The sequence below is a fragment of the Saccostrea echinata genome, unplaced genomic scaffold, assembly GCF_033153115.1.
Source record: "Saccostrea echinata isolate AGI-Se365-2 ecotype Australia unplaced genomic scaffold, CSIRO_AGI_Sech_v1 ptg000054l, whole genome shotgun sequence".
Classification (NCBI taxonomy): Eukaryota; Metazoa; Mollusca; class Bivalvia; order Ostreida; family Ostreidae; genus Saccostrea; species Saccostrea echinata.
Window position 1 is genome coordinate 58,445,649 of NW_026889803.1, and position 23,464 is coordinate 58,469,112.

A 23,464-nucleotide genomic window follows, 5' to 3' on the forward strand; every position below is an offset into this window, starting at 1 on the left:
GCTTTGATTTTGCTAAGATTTAGCTTTGATTTTGCTAAGATTTAGCTGCTTACAAAGATGATTAAAAAAGATAATAACATTGCCGTGAAATTAAATGATGTAATGTATAACTGAAAAAAGGGACATGTCATCATATCAATTAAAAGGGCTTTAAAATGGATTTTCTCGAGAAAACGTAATTTGAGCTATCTCAATATAATTTCAGCCAGGATTTTTATTTTTTTGAAGGAAAAAAATTATTTCAAAGCATATTATGAATTTTATTTTTTTCCGGAAAGAAATATCATCCAAAAAAAGCTCCACTTTTGATACTCCATTTCGAAGACAACGCAAGCCCATAGGAGCAAATTCAGTTTGGGAAGGGAGGGGGAGGGCACAGCCTAACAGAATTTATTGACTATCAAACTAGAGTTTAAACTCTATGGTCTTAATAATGACCTTATTCCCAAGGTCGACTTATGACATATTTCAAACCAGTTGTAAGGTTATTGTCTTATAACTTATTTTGAATACGAATTACTCCGTTCACTGATCGATACAGAGGGCTCAAGGCGGGTGTGACCGGTCAACAGGGGATGTTTACTCCCCATTAGGCACTTGATTCTACCTCCGATATTTATAGGGTTTTGCCTTGTTCACGATTCTTATAGTTTTCTGAATTTATGAGATTGATCAGTGTTCATTATTTTCACTTTTATCATTCTACAGCATACATATATTTATTCATTATGTTAATTTGATTCAATATGTTCATTTTAATTATGCACTATAAAGTCTACATGAAATTTTATCAATTGATTTTTTTGGACAAGTAATAACATCTGTTTGGTTTTTTCCCACAATAACAAACAATTTTCAATCTAAACAAAGCTCTCATAAAATATATATACAGTATATATATATAAATATATATATATAATAGATAATAGATAAAACCATCAACATAGAAATTTAGAAATTTATTGTTTGACTTTTACTTGTCTCATTTATTTGCTCTAAGCTATTTTTTCATCATTGTTAATTATAATCTACATAAAATGCGTATGATATAAATGAAGGGTTGTCTTTAGATAATCTAAAGATAATAGAACAATAATCACTATTTTAAAATGTCCTCAAAGAGGTTCAATTTCGACATTTAGTTTGTATTAATGAATTAGCAAATACCGATTGTCAAGCATGCAGGCATTTATTTTCAATTAAGCACATGTAATTAAAAGCTAAATCCTTATTTTAAATGCATTTAACTGCACGTGAAAATGAGGTACAAATTTCAGTTGTGTTTTATTCTGGCATTCGTTGGGGATATCAAATATCGAGGAATTGGAAATACTGTCCGTTGTGTTGTAGAGGATCGCTGACTCCCGAGCGACAAATACCGAGCCTTTTCTCGCTATGATCATTTCTGATTGTGGAACGCAGCGGTCCTCAGTCAGAGGAAAGACCATGGCATCCCCAGTGATGTCGAAATCTGGATTGGAGTAGTTCACGCTATACAAGTCCATCAGTATCGTGTTATTTCCTAGTCCCAAAACCATCTTGCCCTTATAATTCGTTGGAGAAACGCACAATTCTCGATTAAAGTCCCCCTTCAACGGTGCTACGCTACACGTTCCATTTAGAACGACGTATCTTTTGCCACCAGCGTAATCTTCAAGTACAAATAAGGTCATGGACCCAGCCTTCTCAAACGTGACGTAAACATCCTTGGCAAACTTTCGATTAACCTCATCGTGGTATATCTTGGAATAACCCTATTTAGATAAAATTATTATACATATTAATATCTATCTTGATTTCTGAAGTTTTTAATCACTTGAGGATTCAATCTTAAATCACATAAGTACCGGTATACAATTTGATGAAATCAGATGCAAATATGGCATTCCGGCATATTTACCTTATATATATATATATATATATATATATATATATATATATATATATATATATATATATATATATATATATATATATATATATATATATATATATATATATATAGCAGCAGTTAGTTTATTTCCAAACCAATCTTAGAAGATTTGCAGTATATTAAAATTTATTTTCCTAGTTTTGTTGGAAATAATTTATTCATCCCTTTATAATAAATAGATTTTATGCAAATGTTACAGGTCCTTGTACATGAATAAAATCAGATGACTTACAGAATACGGGTCATTTGTCTCGTTAAAGAACTTGGTTTTGGTAACCGTAACTCCACCAGCAACAGTGATTCCCTCCAACTGAGGAGGGGGGCAGCAGCTCTGTACAGACCCGACCACTACTAGAAGTGCCCCAAAACACGTCAGCATCGCCATTGTGGTTATAATTAAAATGTCTTATAGTGAACATTTATTTTTATAATATTTCAGCTTAAGCTCCGCCTTCCTCTTTCCTTTTATTCTTTTCCTATGTGTCTCAATATTCTGACTGATATGGCAGAAATGTCACGTGATAAAGGTACGTTGGACATACGTACATATGCATTGTTTCTTGTGGGCAATCATAAATCATTTAAATTAATTTGATGAAATTTGTTGTCATTAATGAATTGGTCATTCTTTTTTGCTCCAGAATTCAAGGACAAAGTTACAAGTTTTCCAGCTGAAGTTTTAAAGGAATTCTAATGAAAGGGTATTCAGGAATTCAATGAACATTCCACATTATTCTTTTAATTGTCGATCGTGATCAGATAATGCCTTTCATGCAATTTTTGCACCGATTGATTTCATGTCGTGAAAACTGTTCACAGAAAAATAAAATATAGTGCTTATTCAAAATGAAAAAAAGCCTTGTTTTATTGGTGCGGTTTTCCTGGATAGAATGTTCTATCGTTAAAATGATAAATGTCCTACGGACCCGGTGTGGTGAGGGCCTGTCCCGAGACACAGTTAGATTATTCTAACTACGGTTTTCCGGAAGAGGTGCTGCGGAAATCTTCACACTAAACCTTATGTTATCCAACCTTAAAATTTTGCGAGCTGTACGAGTTTTCATAATTAAATAATATATCTTCTCAAGGACATTTTAAAATAAACAGCTTTCCGTTTGTGAGGAGGCCTTCACTCAGATCGATAGAACAGCATGTCAGCGAACACTGTTTTCCTTCTCGACATCTTGGCAATTCAAAGTGAAAAACAAATTCATACCGACAGAGAAAAAAAAAATCCATGGGATTTATGTTTTCCCAGAGTTTAATGATATAATCATAAATTTATTTAAAAAAAAAAAAATCAGTACTTAACCAATATTTTTAAAATAGTAACATCAAGACTTGAATTATGCTCCGTATATTTTCCATTTAAATAACAAGTGTCTATGAGCTTCTCCTCCCTCTTTTTCTATTCATGTGTAAACATATATAACTTTTGATCTTCAAAGATACGCTGATTGTCGTTAATGTATTCAGATAAAACAGTATCCTTTCAACATTCGACAGTATTTTCCTATGTAAAAGCATTATGGTTATGACGGTCATGTTTATGGAAAAGTAATTGTGCAAGCAAATTCACCTAGACTAAAAATACTACTTCCTATCCCAGACGTACCTAGATGAGCCAAGTTATCAAATTGGGCACAAATTAAATGTTCTTATATATATCTTCATTAAAAATGTATAATATCACAAGAAAGATACATCTTTTCTTTTTAGCTCTAAGGGTCAAGGTTTTCAAAATGTTCTGTCACTTTTTTCTGGAAATAAATCTACAGTTGGCGGACGTAGAATTTGTTAATTTTTTCAGTTTTTTTAGATGCAGTTATCTCGCGTTTTATATTCTCAATACCATCTTTGCAAGCCGCACTTCTTTTCTTATTGGACAGGAGAACCTTGGCTTGCGAAGGTGCCTCAGTACCTCTCTCATAGGAATAAAATGCTGCGAAGTAATTTAAACTGTTTTACACTATAGAGATATTTGATTTTTGCAAGAAAGTTGACTGGTTTAAAAGTCATCACTTTCAATCTAATCTCTACTTCTCTAAAACATGATAGTGTCATTTTAAAGTAAAAAAAAAATCGGATCTTGACTTCCACAGAAGTTTCAAGTTTAATAAAAAAAAAAAGTTAAGGAAAACTCTTTCTATACTTAAGATCAGTTAAGATCCTAGAGCCACAATGAGACGATACAGTACAGGACAAATTTATAGGAAGTTGTAATGATATCTTTGAATTAAATATTAAAATGTTAAAGATAACGAACAGTGATCAATGTCATAAACCCAGCAAAGAATACAAATCTCCAACAAGACAAAATCACACACGATCCCTGAAAACACCGGAGGTGGGTTCAGGTGCCTAGGAGGAGTAAGCATTCCCTATCGACCGGTCACAACCGCCGTGAGCCCTTTGTATTGTTCAGGTAAACGTTATCCGTAGCCAAAATGACATAAAAAGCAATATCCTAATATTTGGTGTAAACATGTCAATCAAAATACGACCCAGCGATCGATTGTATTTGCAAAGAAGGTCATCATAACGACCTTAAAATTTGCCAAATGCTGACTTTAAACGAATATTTAAAAACCCTGTTACATTATATTTGTCAGTAGCTTGCCTCTATTAAATTTTTTTCTACTCAGAACTTGCTCTTAAGTATCGAATCAGTTGGGAGACATAAACACCATGTACGAATTATTGTTTAATATTACTATAGAAAAAGGGAAAGTTGGCGATAGAAAAGCTCAAATCACCCGTTTGCATTATAGTTAAGTTGTTAGTTGGCCCTTCACGTATACAGTAAGTAAAATATTCAAGTATGAAGAAAATGTGGTAGAACTTCTTGGGTTTTTTTTTTATTTCAAGCTTGGGTCCATATGAAAAAAAAAGAAGAATGTTTTTAATTGATAAAATGTCATCGATAGACCTAAATGTCGAACTGAGGACCACAGCAAGAGACTTCTTCTTTTCATGTGTAAGTTTTTGGAAATAAATCTGCTTCATAAGAATACAAAATCAGGTTGGATAATAGAAGAGTACAATTAATGCCTATCGAAATTCTAACAGACTGACGGAAGACCTGGTCTCCAAAGACTATTTTTTGTCAATAAGGAACTCCTGCATCTTTTCAATACCAACTTCAGAGTACTTGTGTAGAATCAAAATGATTTTTAGCAAAGTAATTTTGTAGATGAATATCACAAGATATGAAAATTTCCGTGTTTTATTTTTATTGAAGATGCAATTGTCTATGATGGCAAAAAGCATGTTCTTTAAGTTTAAGAAACTTTTTAGACATTTCATTGTGAAACATTGAATCCATTTTGTAGTTCCCCCTGTTCCGAGGACCAAATCTTGAAAGTAAACTTAAATAATTTATCTGTACTATACGAGAATGTTTAACTTATAAGTTAGACAATTTTGTAATATTTCTATTTTTCCTGCCCCAGGGTCTACGGTTAGTCTGCCCAACAAAAATTCCTTGTAAACAAATCTGACAAATTATAGCCTTTAAGGTAATCACAGACAATGTTAAAGGTATTTTCAATGCATTTCTTTTTAACATTTTAGACCCTATTTGCACATATAGCCCTATTCCCGTCCCTTGCGCTATGGTTTAAACAATCTCGAATGTAAAATACACGAAGAAACTTGTATAAAGTTTGACAATTTGCAAGATTTTTGTGTGCATTTTAATGTAAAAGTTTGGACCCCTTTTGTGGCCACTACCTGGAGTCTGGGGTCGTACTATAAACAAATTGGAAAGTACACTTCATAACAATGCTTGCATATCAATTAGACAATATGTAGTATTGTAGTTTTTAGGGGAAAAAAATACTTATTCCTTTATCTTAAACTTCTTTTATGGCCCATACTTTGTATAAAAACTTTAACTTTCACTATATAGAGGAGCAGTGGTTTTCTGCATGGTACAAATGGAACACATTGAAAAAGTTTCATTCATGAACTATGATGTCTGTGAATTTTTTAGACATTACCATTGATTGAAATATAAACATTACTTTTGTTTAAATCAGAATATTTTATCAACAAGTACATGTATTCTTTTTTAGCTTTACTTTGATTCATCCCTAACAAAAAAAAATTGTATAGTTGATTATAGTATCAACGATTTAACTATTATAGTAAATCAGTTTTTACTATAATAAATCAAAGTATTTTTAATATGGGTTGCAGATTGCTATATTTTATGTTCTCCAATTCATACATGCACATTTTTTATACTTAATGGATATATTACTTGTTTATTCACAGAATATTTCCAAATTTTACATCATTGCTATCGAATTTAAGAGATTATAGCTTCGAATTCCGAGAAAATTCTAAAGTTTCATAATTAAATCAAAGTATCAAAGTATTTACCGTAGTTAGCTATAGTAAACTATAGTTAACTAAAGTAGATTTTTGCTAAAGATGTTATATCAAATATTCACTACTGAGTGAAGAACTACACTGTAATCTCAGACAGCACCAATTATCCGACACTCCACCAAATAATAATAATAATTTAAGCATAAGGGGCACTATTTTGCTGTACGTTTCTATAGTTTTCGTACCAAATTAGCCCTCAAAATGTCAAAAGTAGAATCTACAATATAACAGCGGCGAATTCTGACAAATGACAATTCTTATGTTAAGGTGTCCTATGACATTCGAGTGCATGACGCAATCAAATAAGAAATTATCGAATACTAAACAAATACTGTAAACAGAAAAAATCATGAGATCAGGGATAGAACACACGCAACTCGCTGGATAAGACTCATTTCCAGCTAAAAAGAAGAGATTTGTACTCTACCCGTAAATTGATTGAAAATTACCTTGGAGATGAATCACATATTGTTTGCACATGAGCAACATATGCAAAATATTTAGAAAACAACTTGCAGATAAATTTGTTTAAAGAAAAATAAAGAAAAAAAAATCAGATTTTAAAATAATTTTTGTCATATTCAAAGCAGAAACAAACTTTTTTTTTTCTCAACTTGAAAACCTACACATCAACGGGAATTCGAAGAGTACGTATGATTGCAAGTCGTTCTTTTCTAAGCACAACTCAGATAAATGTAAAAGATGAAGATGACGAATAGTGATCAATCTCATATGAACCCCTGGAAACACCAGACATGGGATATGGTTAATACAATATGCACTGGGGAAAAATCCTGGACACAAGCTTCTCGAGATTTTATCGAGGCCAAATTCCTGTCAATGGGGTATAATTCATAATTTGATGAATTTTACGGACAGCTCGCACAAGTGACAAAATAAATACATGTAAATTTAAAAGGAATTCCTGTGAATGAAATCCATAACCATTACGGCTAACATTTTTTTCTTCAAATATTTCAATTAGTATATTTAAAAACTTGAAAAATAACACTTTTACTGCTTTTAAGGATTTATTAACAATTATGATACACTTTTGGAGAACATTCATAACGTTTGTGACAAATATCCACAGTTTAAAAAACATTTCGCAGAAAATATAGCTAGAATATCAAACAATTTTGTGTTGCGCATTTAATCAAAATCAAATTTCATATACATGTATTTTATATCTAGTCCCATTGTAATGATGGGGAGTAATTGTTCAAAGCAAAACATAACAGTTAGTATAATGCTAAATCAAAATAAATAAAAAACTTAAAAAGGGTATAAATCATTTCAAAATCATGCATCAGGAACACAAGCAGGTCTTTTTAAATGATATACTTCATGAAATCAAGCGGAAGGTCTCGAAGGAGCTCCTTTTCCTTCATAAAGGAATTGTTGGTGCATTCGCTTGGTACGTTGAAAACATCAGTATTGGAAATGGTGGTTTGGTGGTTCCCAGCAGCAAGGTCCACGTTCGAGATAAGAGTTCCCCCCAAGGTGCGAGTGCTGACAGACACCACAACATCGTAACAACTAGAGGTCTCTTGATACTTCATTGATTCGACGCTCGTTTTTGTTACAGCAGAGCTTGCTGTGTATTGGTAACTGTTCACAGTAAGATATTGAGTTGGGGAACCCAACTTGAGTGAACCAAACGAAACAGCATTGGATGGCAGACAGGATCGGGCAAAGGGTCCAGGCAGGCTAGTGATGTTACACATTCCATTTGTTACGGTGTACTTTCTGCTGGTGGTGTAGTCTTGCAAGGTTTTCACCTGCACCGTCAGATTTCCTAGGCTTGGGATCAAAATATATGACAACGTGGCTATCTTCTGTTGTACTTCGGAGTAATAGTACCATGAATTGCCCTGTAAGAAATTTGTAAAAGCCAGGTCAATAAATATTAAGTAAAGGATGTGAAAGATTATTAGGTTCTACATTGAAATACTGTAGATTCCTATATGTAAGCGAGACATTTTTTATCGCGCGATTTCGTGAGAAGCACCACTCGCTAAATAAAATTACTCTTTTATATTCTTACATTGTTGAAATCTGTGTGAAAGGTCTTGATCAAAAGAACTCTCACAAATTCATATTCCTGCGATTTGGCGTGATTTTTTCCCGTTTGCCCGATCATGAAATTGACACTTTGACGAGTCATTTTGCTCAATGTAAAGTACTCGCGTAAAATAAGGAATCTACAGTAAATAGCTGCAGCAACTTACATAGAAGGATACTTCTTGTCCGCTCTGAAAAACGATGCCACTACTGTAGGCATAACCTTGAAGTTCACTGGGAGAACAGCAGCTGACGGTCTCCCGAATGGTATGGGAGCTGCAAGCCGAGATAAAGAAAAGCAGGGCAACGCAGGCGGAATGCATACTGACTGCTGGACTTTGTCAGTCAACTCGGCTTCACGCTGAAGCTGCTTACCTTTTATCCTGGTCTTCACATGGAGGGATGAGTAAGACTTAAATAACAGACCCATTGTTTGATACAATGAACATTATTCTTGACTAGGAAGGGGTAGTATTTGATTTTGTCCTTGCTACTCCTGACTGGTCGCCTTTCCTTTGCCTGGTTCAATTGTACTTTGTTGCCGAGGGATTATTTTGCTGATGTAGGCATATCAGGAATATTCTGAAACAAAGAAGTTATTTAATATTTTTTTTCAATGCATGCTATATTTATTTAAGAAGTAAGTATGGCTTCATCACACATTTTGTACTAGAACACAATTCAACAATAATTTATTAAAATTTAACAAAGGAGTTATATTTATTATTTTTTTGTGGATATATTTGCAAGATTTAACTCAAATGAACATATCTTAAGTAAAAATAATTTGTGTCATAACAGAGACATATTTTATATTTCTCTGGTTATAATAATAATAAAACACTAAATAATTAATACATCTTGTAATTCAGTATATATGCAACATGTAAAATTGATTTAAAAAAAAACGTTTTAAAAACCACACAAAATAACGTTGTAATAACGTTCTAAAAATGTTTTCATTTAAGAAATAAATGTAGTCTTTCATTTCTTATCATTTAATTATGATTAAAAAATAATAAAATAAAACTTTCTTTCATTTTAAGTGAGCGTCTCTGAGAAAACCATGCAAAACAGTCCACAAGCAGGATTTATGTATTGATATCAATTTTTGTGTGCAATATAGTATTGATATACCATTAAATTTGCCACATATATTTTTGTCATTGTTGCCTTAGTTCATGACTTAGAGGCATGTTACTAAAAATAGAACATGTAGTCAAACTAGGAGCTTAAAATCATGGAATCTAGACATATCTGAGGAAGTCTCAACAAATTATGACATTTCATGCATTGAAATTAATTCATAGGCATAAAAGTATCAGTCAGGATAGTAAAATTTATTTAGTACTTATCCAGTTTAAGTACAAAAAGGTCACAAATCTTCCAAAGTTCACATTTCCAAAAAATTCAAATATTTATGAACTTTCAAAGTATTTTTAAAGAGTCTGTAAACACTGCAATTTGTTTTATTGTAATTACACCTCTAAGTACAGACCATAATTAGGAAAATATAAAAAATCTATCTTTGGACTCTTTCAAATAGGGCAGATATGAGGTCATGAACAATGCTATGTTTTGACGTATTGCAAATCATAATAAAATTGTTAAAAAGCTCATATCTAGTATATCATAATTTAACTGGAAATGTTTCAGCATGTCACTTTATAATATTTCAAAACAAACAGGACAACTATAACACAATTCTACATAAAAGACACTTAAAAACATTTTAATGCAGAACATATATGTTGTCATGGGTAACGGTTTTATCTTGGTATGTTTTTTTCTTTAAAAACATCAAATGGCTGTTATTCATTGAACTTATTTTTACAGGAAAAAGTTTTATTTTGTGGTATTAATAACTCACTCACTGTTCTATATAAAAAGGCAAAGTGTTTAAAAATATTAAGAAATTTATTTTTGTCATTTAAATATAAAGAACATGTTGCCATGGAAATGCCATATTCTTGGAGTTTTATCATTTTCTTTGAAAAGGATGAAAATTACTTTAATCAATTCATTACTCTTCGACCAGAAAATCATGAAAACAAGTCCAATATTTACAAACATTAATTTAAAATAAAACATTGGTGTACAAATACAGAAAAAAATATGTAAATGTTGCCATGGAAACATCATACAATTTACATTTTTTTCAATTTTTCTAAAACAACACCCCTGATAATGCTTATATTCAGGCAAGCTAGGCATTGGATACTCTTAGAATACTTCAGATCTTTACTTTTGCTAATACATATATAATCTGACTAAAAAGGACTATTATTTGTGTTATGAAATAGAAACAAAAGAACATGTTATACTAACATAGCTTGAAAGCTACCATAAAAATGTGTACCATGGTTACCAAACAAAGCAAAATATCCAGTGTTAAATTAGAAATACATATATGCTAATATATTCATATGCTAAGTGCATTTCATGAAATACTGGAATTGTAACTCGTATCTTTAGAAATATCTTTAACTATTAGAAAAAAAATTGCAGAAAATAAACTTTTCACACCTACATGTTTATCAAATAGGTTGCCATGGATACACAAGATTACATATTTACAACATTTAACACATTTTTATACATAGCTGATACTGTCTGGTGATGTTCTTCTGCCTTGAGATTCATGACAATTTCTTGGAGATTTTCATCATTCACAATGCTTTCTGTACCTGCTAATTCAACTGAAAGACTTGTACTCTCTCTGCCTTTGCACCTTTTCTTCTTGTTATTAATGTAAGAAGCAAACAAGTTTCTTAGCTGTTTGCTGTCAGCCACTCATGTGGCCTAAAGAGGCGACATCCATTTTCATCGGAAGCTTTTTTTAGTTCTCCACTTAAGGCTGTGTAGTTTGGGCGTTTCCCTGTCTTTTCACAGTTTTCAAAAATCTGCTTTACATACTCTTTTACATTTAGCGAGAACCTGCAACATTTAACAACAGATTGTCCGATTGGACAAGTGCATTTTAATGTAAAGGAGTCTCTAAATAATAAAAAGAACGACTGTTGAAAGTCAGTCGTTAGTTTCAAGACGGAAGCTGTACATAAAAACCGGACTTCGATTCACATTCGATCGGGATCGAAGTTCACTAATTGCATACTACTGAGAAGGTATGGAACTTAACGAACTTAACAAAGTTTGGATTCTGTTTTATGTTGACAGGTTCACTTGTTGTTGTCAGATAAAATTTCGTTTTATGTGTTTGTTGTATTTATCAATAACATTACGAATAAATCAAGCACATGTCATGTGTAATGGGCTTTATTTCAGTTTTCAACAGTGTTTGAAATAACCGTGCGCCTCCAGAGACGCACAAATTTTGCAGCGGGCGAACAAATTTGCATGTACTGACAGAGAGAAAATGTGATCTGAGAAAAGCTCACTTCAGCTTTCAGTAATCATGAATTTCTACCTTGAATTAGAACTTTGTGATAAAAAGTTTCAGAGTTTGTTGATATAACTCAATAATAATCATCAAATTCATGTATATTTGATTTTAATATATAATCATCTTAGTCCCACCCATGGGTCTTATCCCTGGAGCCACTGCATGGACATGAATTTTACATTTTTTTTTTATATAAAGCTAGCAGTTCATAGTAAACATACAATTAATTTGCCTGCTAGATGTCCATGAGAAGAAAATGTAATGATTATTTTCAATATATGACCTAGTTTAAGACCCACCCTGGAGCATGAACCCTTAACCCGTGGGAAGGGGTGGATGGGCATAAAGTTAACAATTATGGGCTCATGGATTATTATAATTTGTACCTGCACAATAGTACCTGCTAGATGTCCAAGAGTTATAAAAATTTGTAGATTGCATGCATTAAATTGCATGTAGATGGTTTTTGCTCCATCCCATAGGCCCTAGGGGATAGGAACCTTGAAATTCACAATTTTTGTTTCCCTCATAAGAAGCATTTATATATCTAATTTGGTTGAAATACACATTTTTCAATGAATGATGCCTGGGTTTAAACTGTTTGATACTAAATACATGCATGTAATACAGGGGTTGAAACATACAGTAGCCCGACGCCCGGGGCTAGTCATTTTAAGACTCGGGCTAGCTAAATTAAATGTAACAATAGTCCGTCAGACTAGCAGAATGAAAAAAAAAATTCTCGTCAGTTTACTTTCTCTTTTCCATGAAGACTGGTTTCTTTTGACTGAGCACTTAGTTTAGTTTAATTTGTTCCTGTCAACAAAACGTTTGAAACTTAAACTTGTTATGTTTTCATTTTGCATAAAAATTGTTGGGCTAGTTAGTTTGAGGTTTGGGCTAGTAATTTTTTACTGATCAGTAGCCCCTGGACTAATGGGATTTTCATGATAATTTCAACCCCTGTAATAACTCCTCTTACCTGAAAGTCTCTGCAAAGCTTCATTTAGTTTTTCTTTTGGTGTTTTGTTCTGTTCATACCAGTCCTGAGAAGGTAGGGAAGGGACACAGGAACTTGTGGCTGGTAAGTAAAATAATTATTTCCTCACTAGAAAGCAAACTGGAAGCACATAATACAAAAAAATGTGTAAATGCTACAAGAGGATGCTTCCAAATCCAACTAGATATCATTGAGATGGTGGCCATCTCAAAGGGCCTCACTTTCAGCAACGAACATGAAAATGTAAGGTAGCTGAAAAGGGTTTATTTTGAAGAGGAACATTTGTGTACTATTAAGGGATGTGTTGTTTGAGTCTAAAGGGGTCAAAAAGTAGTCCCTTGACCTAGAAATTTCGTTCAAAGTCATTGCACATCCACTGACCAGTGGCATTGACCAGTGGCACTCTGTGAGTGAAGTATGAGCCACATTGGACCAAGGGGAGAGAAGATATGCTCCGGACAAGGATTTTTCATATAATTCTGCTATGACCTTAACCTTAGACCTAGAAACATGGTTCAAGGTCACTGCACACCCTCTACCCAAAGACACTCTATGGTGAAGTATGAGCCAGATTGGGCCAAGGAGAGAGAAGATATGCCCCGGACAAGAGATCTCGGACGGACGGATGGACAGACTGATCACTATAGGGCGCCCGCAGAGCAGGGCCCTAATTATGACTTATCATTGCTTTGCTATTCTTGTCAAGATTTTAAGATGTGGCTATAAATACTTTCCTATATGATTTAAACAAAGGATCTTTAATATTTAAAAGTAAATTTTCATTGGAATACAATTGGATATCCAAAATAAAGTCATATACTTAGAAAATAATTTCAGGTAAGAATGGCAAGAATGATGATAATGCAATAGTCACATATATTATCAAAGTAAAAAAAACCAGAAATATTTTACCTTCAGTTTTTGTTTGTGTGCATGCACTTGCCTCTATGGAGGGTCCTACTTTGTTCACACCAATCTGAAAGTAAAATAATGTGATCTTCTAAACAAATACTTCTTTTTTTAATATAAAACTTAAATTTGTCAGGGATGGCACAAGTTGCATATGCAATAATGTACTAAACTAGAATGGTATTGCATAACATATTACATGCAGCACTGGAGTTTCAGAATTTCATGAGTTTTACAACAAATTTACAAGTACTTTCCACCTAACAAAGGATTTTGTCTTATATGTAATAAAATTATTAAGCATGTTGCAAAGTCCTTGCTCATTCTCAATTTTTTTTTTCTCAAAATTTCAACATTTTGAATCTGAAAATTGCTAAAATGTATCCTTTTGCATACTAGCTAGCTAATGTATACTTAACATATATTATAATTACCAAGTTCTTCCACAAACTGTACAATGTAAGAGAGAGAAACATTCCTCTCTTATGCTCCATTGAGCACCTCTTGCAAATTGCTACAAGACAAGTAATTGAAATAAATAATGCACAATTTGTCAAAGTACAAGTACATTGTAATAGAACTTATTTATGGCATATACACATCATTATCGAATTCAATTTCTTTAAATTTCCTACACTTAAAAATATATTGAGTAAATAAACAACATATAAATAATAGTGATCACCTGTTGTACTTAAACTGTTTTGAGATATATATTTTTTTTTTCTATAGCTTTCTGTGAATGCCTTAATTAAGGTTAAAAAACAAAATTAATGCAGATTTCCAATATTAAATAGGCCTAAATGACCCTTCTCTTTTTTTCATTTTTTAAATTATGATAGTTTGTGTAATTTTCAAATAAGATCCTAACAGACCATATAAGTCTTTCTACTTGCATGCAGTGACCTGTTTGCATTTCTCAAATTACTCCATGTATACATATGCTCTTTAAACTTAACTTGAATTTATATTTAAATTTATTCTACTGGAATAAATATTTCTTTCATACACATAATTCAGTGCAACTTTATTAATAATCATTTTATTGAAAATTTGGTAACTACTTACTAGGTTCATAATAATTATAACCAACCTTACCCTACTGGTAATATTAGTCTTGTATTTAACCAGAGTTCTTTACACTTTGTTGGACTGGCTCCTCTGTCTGTTTTCATCTTTTCCTGATGACCAGGATAGGAACAGGCTCTCTTGGGTCTTTTCCATCGTGCCCCAACTCTTGACGATGCTTTATACATATTCTCATTGAAAGAACGGTTTTATCAACCGTGAAATACTCACTTCGATATAATATTAATAGCGAGCGCAGCGAGCGGCGCTAAGCGCCGCTCGTCACTGCGAGCTCTAACGACAACGCCTGGGCGAAGAGAAAATTCGGACTACTGCACATTCATTCAATAGAATTTTTTTCCGCAATAATTCTGGACCAACAATGCATCGCTTGTTTAAGCTACGTTCTCGCGAGAATAACAACAACAGTTTAACTCACAAAAAATAAACTCGCCTTGATTTAATGGATATATTGCAGATAAATATTAAATAAAACGTTCTACATTAAAGTCAACAATGTTCAGGCTTCGGTTTGGTATTGCAACTTATACGACGTCATCTGACGTCAGAGTCTACACGCACCAAATGTCACGTGCAGTTTGACGAACGAGCCCGATCTAAATTAAACCCGAATAAATGTCTGCGCTCACCCTAACGGTCGCACCGTCAACATATTAGCATTCAATATTCATTCATTCAATAGAATTTTTTCCGCTGTAAATTTGGACCCACAATGCATCGCTTGTTTAAGCTACGTTCTCGCGAGAATGACAACAAAAGTTCAACAAAAAATGAACTGGTCTTGATTTAATGGATATATTTCCGATAAATAGTATATAAAACGTTCTTCATTAAAACATGCTAGCGTTCAGGCTTTGGTTTGATATGTCTCTGGTTTGGTAATGCAACTTACATAGGACGTCCTGTGACGTCAGAGTCTAGACGTACAATATGTCACGTGCGGTTTGAAGAGATGGGTCTAATTACAGTTTATAAAAGTATCTGCGCTCGCCCTAACGGTCACACCGTCAACATATTATATATATATATATATATATATATATATATATATATATATATATATATATATATATATATATATATATATATATATATATATATATATATATATACTCAGGACATACGTGAGCATCATATACATGCTTGTCTATTATTTCCGCACTTTGTAGAGAATATAGATGACTCAAGATATCTCTGTCACATTCATAAACATAAAAAGTGTTTGCAAAATTACAATCAGATTCTCCATTATGAAAGTCACACACAGCAGGGCATTTGGTTGGCAGTGCTTGTAAATGAACATCCATTTCCATTTATAAATATTTCAAATTAATCAGAAAAATCTTGGAAGTCATTTTGATTAAAAAGATCAGACCACATAGATCAAAAAGTTGCATCAAGCCCATTCTGATAAATCATGTTTTGACCTCCATTTGACTTCTCTTCTCTTTTCTACCTCCTCTGCCTGGAGAATGCATTTAAGGGGAGGTAAATCTTATAAATCATTCCACAAGAAAACCAGGCAGTATTGCATTAATAGGCGGCACATCCAATATGAGGAATTTTGGTTTTCATTGTACAATTAGTATTGTTATTCTTTATTTGGACCTATGTAAATGTGGATTTATTCGAAAACAAAGTAGAGAAGAAAATATCATAAAATCTGTCTTCTCTCGCTATCCCTATATAAACCATTGTAACTTGTTCCAAAACATACGGCTGCACATTCTAATACATTTCAAGCAGAATTTTAATTCTCAATGAAATCAAGTTAGGCATATTTCATCTTTAAGTATCTGTAATAAAATCAGTGGGAAAAGGTTAAACAATACTAAAAAACTTAAGAAATAGAAGTCAACTTTCGTAAACTTGTTGACAGAAGAGTTACTTCCCTTGATATCGAAAGCTATACAAATATAAGAAAAAGAAACTGTTGAAGATAGCTACATTCATTAAAAACAATTATGTAATTTTTATATACAAATTATGGGTATTGTGAATTTTTACGATGACTCTGGTGGTTTTTTTTACTTTATTTTGTGCGGATGTGAAGTAGTAGCTATGATAAACAATATGGCAGCCGACGTCTGTTTCGTTGACAAGAGCCTGAAGAGAGGCGGCTGTTCTGGCGAAGTAGTGCCCCTAAAAACTTGTACGAAATCCACCAGCGGCCACTTACGATATTTAAAGTGTAGTCATGAAGAGATTCCCGAATCGGACTTGATTATAAACAGAGCTGGTCTCTGTTACGATATTACAACGGTGAATGACAACAAATCCGTATGCAAGGCCCATCGCGGTGCATTGGGTATATATTGGAAGCCCACAAATAACAACTGCACATACCCAGGACACAAAGGCAAATGCAAGCCAGATCGCACCATCGGCCTCCCATTATCAAGGGACATATGCATTATGTACAATGAGCATGTACCAGTAGGGTCAGGTAAGGGTTATCATCACTATAAGTTACTGACATACAGTATGCAAAAACTGTCACCATCATCATGTTTCCAGGTAGTTAAATACTGAGGCAAATGCATATATCAATATAAATTGATACACAATATAGAATCAAACAGAGTATTCACTAAAAATTAACACTACACTAAAATAAAACACAAGGAAACCAAGCAGAAAAATCTTCACACATTTACAATATAAATATAATAATCCTTTTTTTTAATCAGATGATAAAAAAACCTGTCTGGAAACTTAGCCAAATAATTAATGATACCTTCTACAATAAGGTCATATTGGGAGGGGTCATAATAAAGTTCAGGTACATGTATCAGATACAGGGTTGTCTCTATGACCCCGTGGCCAGGGAATTTCCCTGCCTGTAATGACTGTAATGAAATAGTATATTAATGGGTTTTTTTTACTTTAATAAAATGTTGCCGAGAAAGAAAACAATAAATTACGTATATCATGAATATATACCAGGAGTGGGCAGGACATTACATGTACGTATCTAGGCCTACATGCAAGCCCTACCCCCCCCCCCTCCCTTTCCAATCATTAATATCCAACCTTTTGGTGATGAAAATCTTTAGTAATCTTATTCTAAATTAATAAACATCTTATCAAATTTAAAACTCTGTATTGACATAAATTACGCATTTTGATAAACATTTGCCTTATTTTTGAATGACCTCATTGGCTGAAAGGAAGGCGAAAATGTCTGGGAATTGTTGAAAACTTGGCAAAGTTTGACGCCTCATATTTTTCTTGTTTCCCCCGTTCCCACCAATTTTATTTTATATTTCATTATATCAGCAATTGTTTTATACATAAATTACAGACAAAAAAATTAGATTGAAATGTATTGGATTTTAGAGATCTCTTAATTGGCTGTGGTATATATTGTCAAATATAATCAAGTTAAGTGTTTTCGACCACCCCACTTTTCCATAATAAAAAACAAAAGTATTCAAAACCCACATAAAATTAAAGAAAAGTGTTTATTTTACACATATTATTGATTTCTATGTTCATTTCTTAAAATTTGTTAAAACTACAAGACCAAATAAATGACATGTTGAAATTATCTTAACACGTTGACCTTTTTGCACTTAGAATCAAGCAATTTCAAAAGTACGACTTCTGGCATAGAAAACAAAAAAAATATTGTCACTATGTTAAAAGACTTCCTTTAGCTAGTCTACATGCAAAAAATAACAAAAATCCCTGACATGCGATGTGCCACCCATGCCTGGTTTTTTGGTGGACTGCCTCTTAATTTTATATTTACAATGAACTGGTCATTAAAAACAATGTTTATATTTCCAAGGTAAGCCAATATCTTTAGGATCTCAAATGCAAAGGGAAGCTACTCAAATATAACCTTAACAATTCCTTCTAGGTCACAGAGATTTTGGATTTCATTTGCGCATCTCTTCATCTGAATTTCAAACCGGACATATATATATATATATCTATCACAACCTGTCCCGCATAACACAACATGCTTCAAAATATGGAAAAGTCAGTTGCCGACTGTATAACTTTGAGAGAATTCTCGCTCCCTCTCGCGTCGTTTTTCTCATGCATTCGTTTCCTAAGAATTTAACGACATTTCCCCGCTTTGGTAGCATATAAACATTTCTGCATAGATCTAACGTTTTTCTCATGCATTCGTTTCCTAAGAATTTAATGACATTTCCCCGCTTTGGAAGCATATAAACATTTCTGCATAGATCTAACGTTTTTCTCATGCATTCGTTTCCTAAGAATTTAATGACATTTCCCCGCTTTGTAAGCATATAAACATTTCTGCATAGATCTAATGTTCATACCAGTCATCTCAGAGACAAACATTTAACAAATGTATGATGATTTCTTTCCCTTTTTTTCCTGCAACTGCATTGTTGTCAATGCAGACGAATTGTTTATCAAAGGGGGATAATTAAAAAAGAAACGAAAGTAGAAAATAACTCAGGAACGTAACGAACAAAGTTTGAAATTCAGGAAAATTGAGTAAAAGTATTTTTTCTTTCACGAAGTAGTTGCCAGTATTGAGAATTATCCAAAGTATATGTGTATTTGTTAGCGAGAGTAATGGTGGACAAGCATTATATCTGTTCCACTTATAAAGCTTTGAAAATCCGAAGCTGTATGTTTTTCGGATATGTCAATGAATAAGACAATTTTTTTTGTCAAGGAGACTAGGTATTCTCTATATTGCGAGCTTAAAAAAATTGTGAGCCCATCTTATTTTGTGTCACAAGTTGTTCTAACCAGCTCTTAGATAGAACTGCAATTGATATTCGCTGGGAGCAGGCGGGGCGACCCATCACATTATCGGCGCACTAGGGAGTTAATAAAATATATTGGCTGTTTGTTGACAACCACCAGTGTATAAATCTCTACTCTGCATGATGCTCACTTACTTCCATTGTCTGATGAGTTAAAGCTGAACACGATTCGTAAAAGGAATTTGTCCGCCATATTCATTTATTCAGTCGTCATATCTAAGGGCCCCTATATATAAGCCGTTCATTTGGTCACTGTTCAGTGTAATCAGTTGTCACCTGTGTAGACGGACGTATGCCACATACTATAGTAGCACTCGGTAGCGACAAAAATCACTCTGTTCTTCTTCCACGGCAAGAGAGAAAGATTTCAAAGAAACTTAAACAGTTGCACAGGTCACTGTATTATACAAACACAAATACACGTAACTGCAATAAAATGTAAACAAAGGCAATGTAAATTTACAAGCACGAACACGTCTCACTATTCCACGCCGATACCTGTGACAATAAAGCAATCAGGTGTAACGAAAGCGAAGGGTATACCCCCGTGCAGATTTCGTATTGAAATTGCCAAATATTCTCGGCGCCAAAATTACCCGATATACGTACGGTATATTTCAAGTTTGAATGTTTTACTGACTATAAACGATAATGGAAAACTAACAGCGGAACAGGACAGACAGGATGACTTCAGCTTTTACTCCGTCTACTTCCCCTATTGAAGTAGCAATATTTCTCTATCACCTTCATATAGTCTTTATGTCTCCCAATTGATTCGGTATGCTAAAGCATGTTCAGAGTAGGGTTCCCTGTTCGCAATTAGTATAGTTTATAAGACTTTATGAGTTAATATTGCAAAAAGGGGATCCGATATTATGATTGGCAAATCACCAACCAAGTTTCGACTATTGTTTTTAAATCAGAAGGATTCATTAGTTAAAATCTTGTAAAACTGCAGTAGACAGCTAACAATCAACTTGAGGGGAAGCATAACATTGATTGGAAGAAAATGCCCTTCAAAGTCCCAATCTGAGGAACTAGAATTGGAAATATTGATACTTATATCATACGATAAATATTATCTAAAATACCTGTCTTTAAGGTCAGGATCTAGTAAATGACTTTTTTGGTGTTAGATCCATTATGACGTCATAATCAATTTCAATTTTCTTTTTCCCGTACTTTACGGCTCTAATAGAATTATGTATATAGAAAATAAAGTATTTTCATGGAATTTAATTTGAAATCATGTGAAAAGTAATCCCGATATCTATACTCAATTTAATATTATTTTAAAGAAGAGGCCAAGAACACACAAATTACCATTTTCTGAGAGACTGTAGGCAATCTGGAAATATTTTCTTTGTCTGATATGGAAAAAAACTCCCATATTCATGACTTGTTTTCTTAATTTTTCATTGAAAATGACAGTTTAAAGTATTATTTTTCACCTACAAATTATGCCCCGAAACACCTTATTTGACCAAGCTAAAGTTATAAAGCATCATTAAAGGAATTTAATTCTCAGATTTGAGAAATCTGTAGGCACCTTTCATTTACTAGATCTTGACCTTAAGTCAGATGATTTGACTATAAAAGATGAAACTTATATAAAAACTTCCTTACATAGCGCAGATTTAAATTTCATCAAATCATGAGCGCAGGGGTAGGGTGGGTCACAAATGGAGATCAATTTTTTTATGGGAATATTTGGGAAAAAATCTTTTAAAATCTTCTACTCAAGAACAGCAGGGCTGTGATATATGAAGATAACGAACTGTGATCAAGCTCAAAAGTTCATTGGAACAATACAAAATGGGAACAGAGCAAACACAGACCTATAAAACATCGGAAGTTGGATCAGGTGTCATGGAGGAATAAGCATCCGCCGTGTGAACTTGTCATGATTGGGCAAACGGAAAAATCCGTAGAAAACTCGGTGTCAAAATAATGACCAAACAATTTGTATGAAAAACGTCTGTCAACATTCGTCTTAACGATGGATTGTATTTGCTAATAAGGTCATTGTATAGACCACAGAATTCACGAAATATTGACATTAATCGAGACTGTTGATATCATTGTAACATCAAATTATTTGTCAATAGCTTGCCTCGTTTTAGAAATTGTTCATACGTAGAGGATGCTCTTGCTTATCGAATCAACTGGAAGACATTAACCCCATATGCCGGTGATAATGGTATATTGCTACATAAGTGAGGGAAGTTGACGATAGAAAAGTTGAAGTCATCACGTTTATCAAAGTTTTGTTGTCAGGTTACCATCAACCTCTTTTTCTAGTAAAATATTCAAATATAAACCAGAGGTATCATACTCTGTGGTATCTTTTATTTCGATTTCAGAGGGAAATATCAAATCAACGTAGGAATGAAAATGAAAACTGTTAATAGATAAAACCTCGTCGATATACTGGTATCTAAATGTCGAATTGAAGGCCACAGCAAGCGTTTTCTTCTTGTCATGTAGAAGTATTTGAATAAATTCTGCGCAATTTATACCCATGGGAATTTCAACAGATTGTTGGAATGCTTGATCTCCAAAACTGCATAGATGTTGTCAATCAGAAACACAAGCATCTGTTTATATCAACGTCGGAGTACTTGTATGTACAATCAGAATGTTTTTAACAAAATAATTTTGCAAATGACCAATGAGAACATACGTAAATTTACAGGTTCCATTTTTATTGAACGAGCAGCTGTCTATGACGTCAAAAAGCATGGACGTTAATCTATTATGGAGAATGGTTGTATGAAGTGTTGAAAAGTCGTGCGTTTAGATGCTATTGCTTTTGGTTAAATTTTGGAATATAATTTTTTTAAAAGTTCCCTGGAATTTTTAAGTATCCATAGATGCTTAAAAACACCCCTCTCATGTTGTTGTACAGTACTCCTACAGTTTCTCCTTCACCGCTGTTTATATTTTCGTAGGTGTAAAGAATAGAGGTTTGTATAGAACGTTTACTGGAACTCGCTATGTATCATTGTTTTTAAGGATTTTATGTAAACAGACATCCAGTATGTGCATGATAATTAAAATTCAATTTGATTGTTAGGAATATTAAACATATTTAAAACTGACATATGATTTCAGGCGCGGATCCAGGATTTGAAGTTAGAGGGGGCGCAAAAAGTAGGCAGGGGTCTGGATTCTAGAGATTTTTTAGGATAAAAATGAGGTCTACCAAGTAGAAATTTTTACATTTTCTCGACTATGATTTACACTAATTTTGACAAGTTTACGGGGGGCGCGCGCCGGGTGCGCCCCCCCTTAAATCCGCCACTGGATTTTGAAAAAAAAATTCCTCTTTAGAAAGAAAACTTTGAGTATGAGTTGGATTACAACATGCAGAATTAAATGTACGTTCCTGTAAAATGCACTTAATAAGACTTACAAACAAAAGCAATGTTGTTACCTGCTTTATCAGCTGAGAGAAGTTATATAATTAGTCATATTTATATGGAATCTTCCTCAGGTTTTGTAGATTCATGTTTTTCAAATCATGCCCCCTAACCCGGGATTTGGAATCTCAATAAGGGATCAAAATTTTACAAGGGAATGAATAGATAAACCTGTTTAAAAATCTTCTTTTCAAGAACAACAAAGCCTATTTTGTCATATTGATAAGGATGCACCCTCAGCGAGTATCGATTCAAATTTTTCAAATCATGGCTCCGGCGGATAGGGTGAGATCACAATAGAGGATCAAAGTTTGACATGGGAATGTAAAATTAAAAAAAAAATCGAGAACAGCAAGGCCATGATTATTCAAATCATCCTTATGTAGTATAGTTTGAATTTAGGGGATCATGTAATTACATGGAAATGTAAAAGATCTTTAAAATTCTTTTTGTCAAGAATAGCTAGCCATGATTAGTCATATTTATATGCAC

The 23,464-nt window shown here is 33.3% G+C and overlaps 2 protein-coding genes and 1 pseudogene across 2 annotated transcripts; all 3 read right to left on the reverse strand.

The window, feature by feature from the left end:
• Positions 1-944: 944 nt before the first annotated feature.
• LOC133204529 (uncharacterized) lies at positions 945-2,320 on the reverse strand. Its single transcript, XM_061340277.1, has 2 exons — positions 2,166-2,320; positions 945-1,754 (listed from the first exon to the last, which is right to left on the reverse strand). The coding sequence occupies exons 1-2, from the start codon at positions 2,316-2,318 to the stop codon at positions 1,221-1,223; spliced, it is 687 nt and encodes a 228-aa protein (XP_061196261.1). The 5' UTR covers positions 2,319-2,320; the 3' UTR covers positions 945-1,220.
• Positions 2,321-7,340: 5,020 nt separating this feature from the next.
• LOC133205105 (uncharacterized) lies at positions 7,341-8,730 on the reverse strand. Its single transcript, XM_061340848.1, has 2 exons — positions 8,560-8,730; positions 7,341-8,202 (listed from the first exon to the last, which is right to left on the reverse strand). Exons 1-2 carry the CDS (start codon positions 8,713-8,715, stop codon positions 7,660-7,662), a joined length of 699 nt encoding a protein of 232 aa, XP_061196832.1. The 5' UTR covers positions 8,716-8,730; the 3' UTR covers positions 7,341-7,659.
• Positions 8,731-11,163: 2,433 nt separating this feature from the next.
• LOC133205047 (uncharacterized) lies at positions 11,164-16,106 on the reverse strand (annotated as a pseudogene).
• Positions 16,107-23,464: the final 7,358 nt, after the last annotated feature.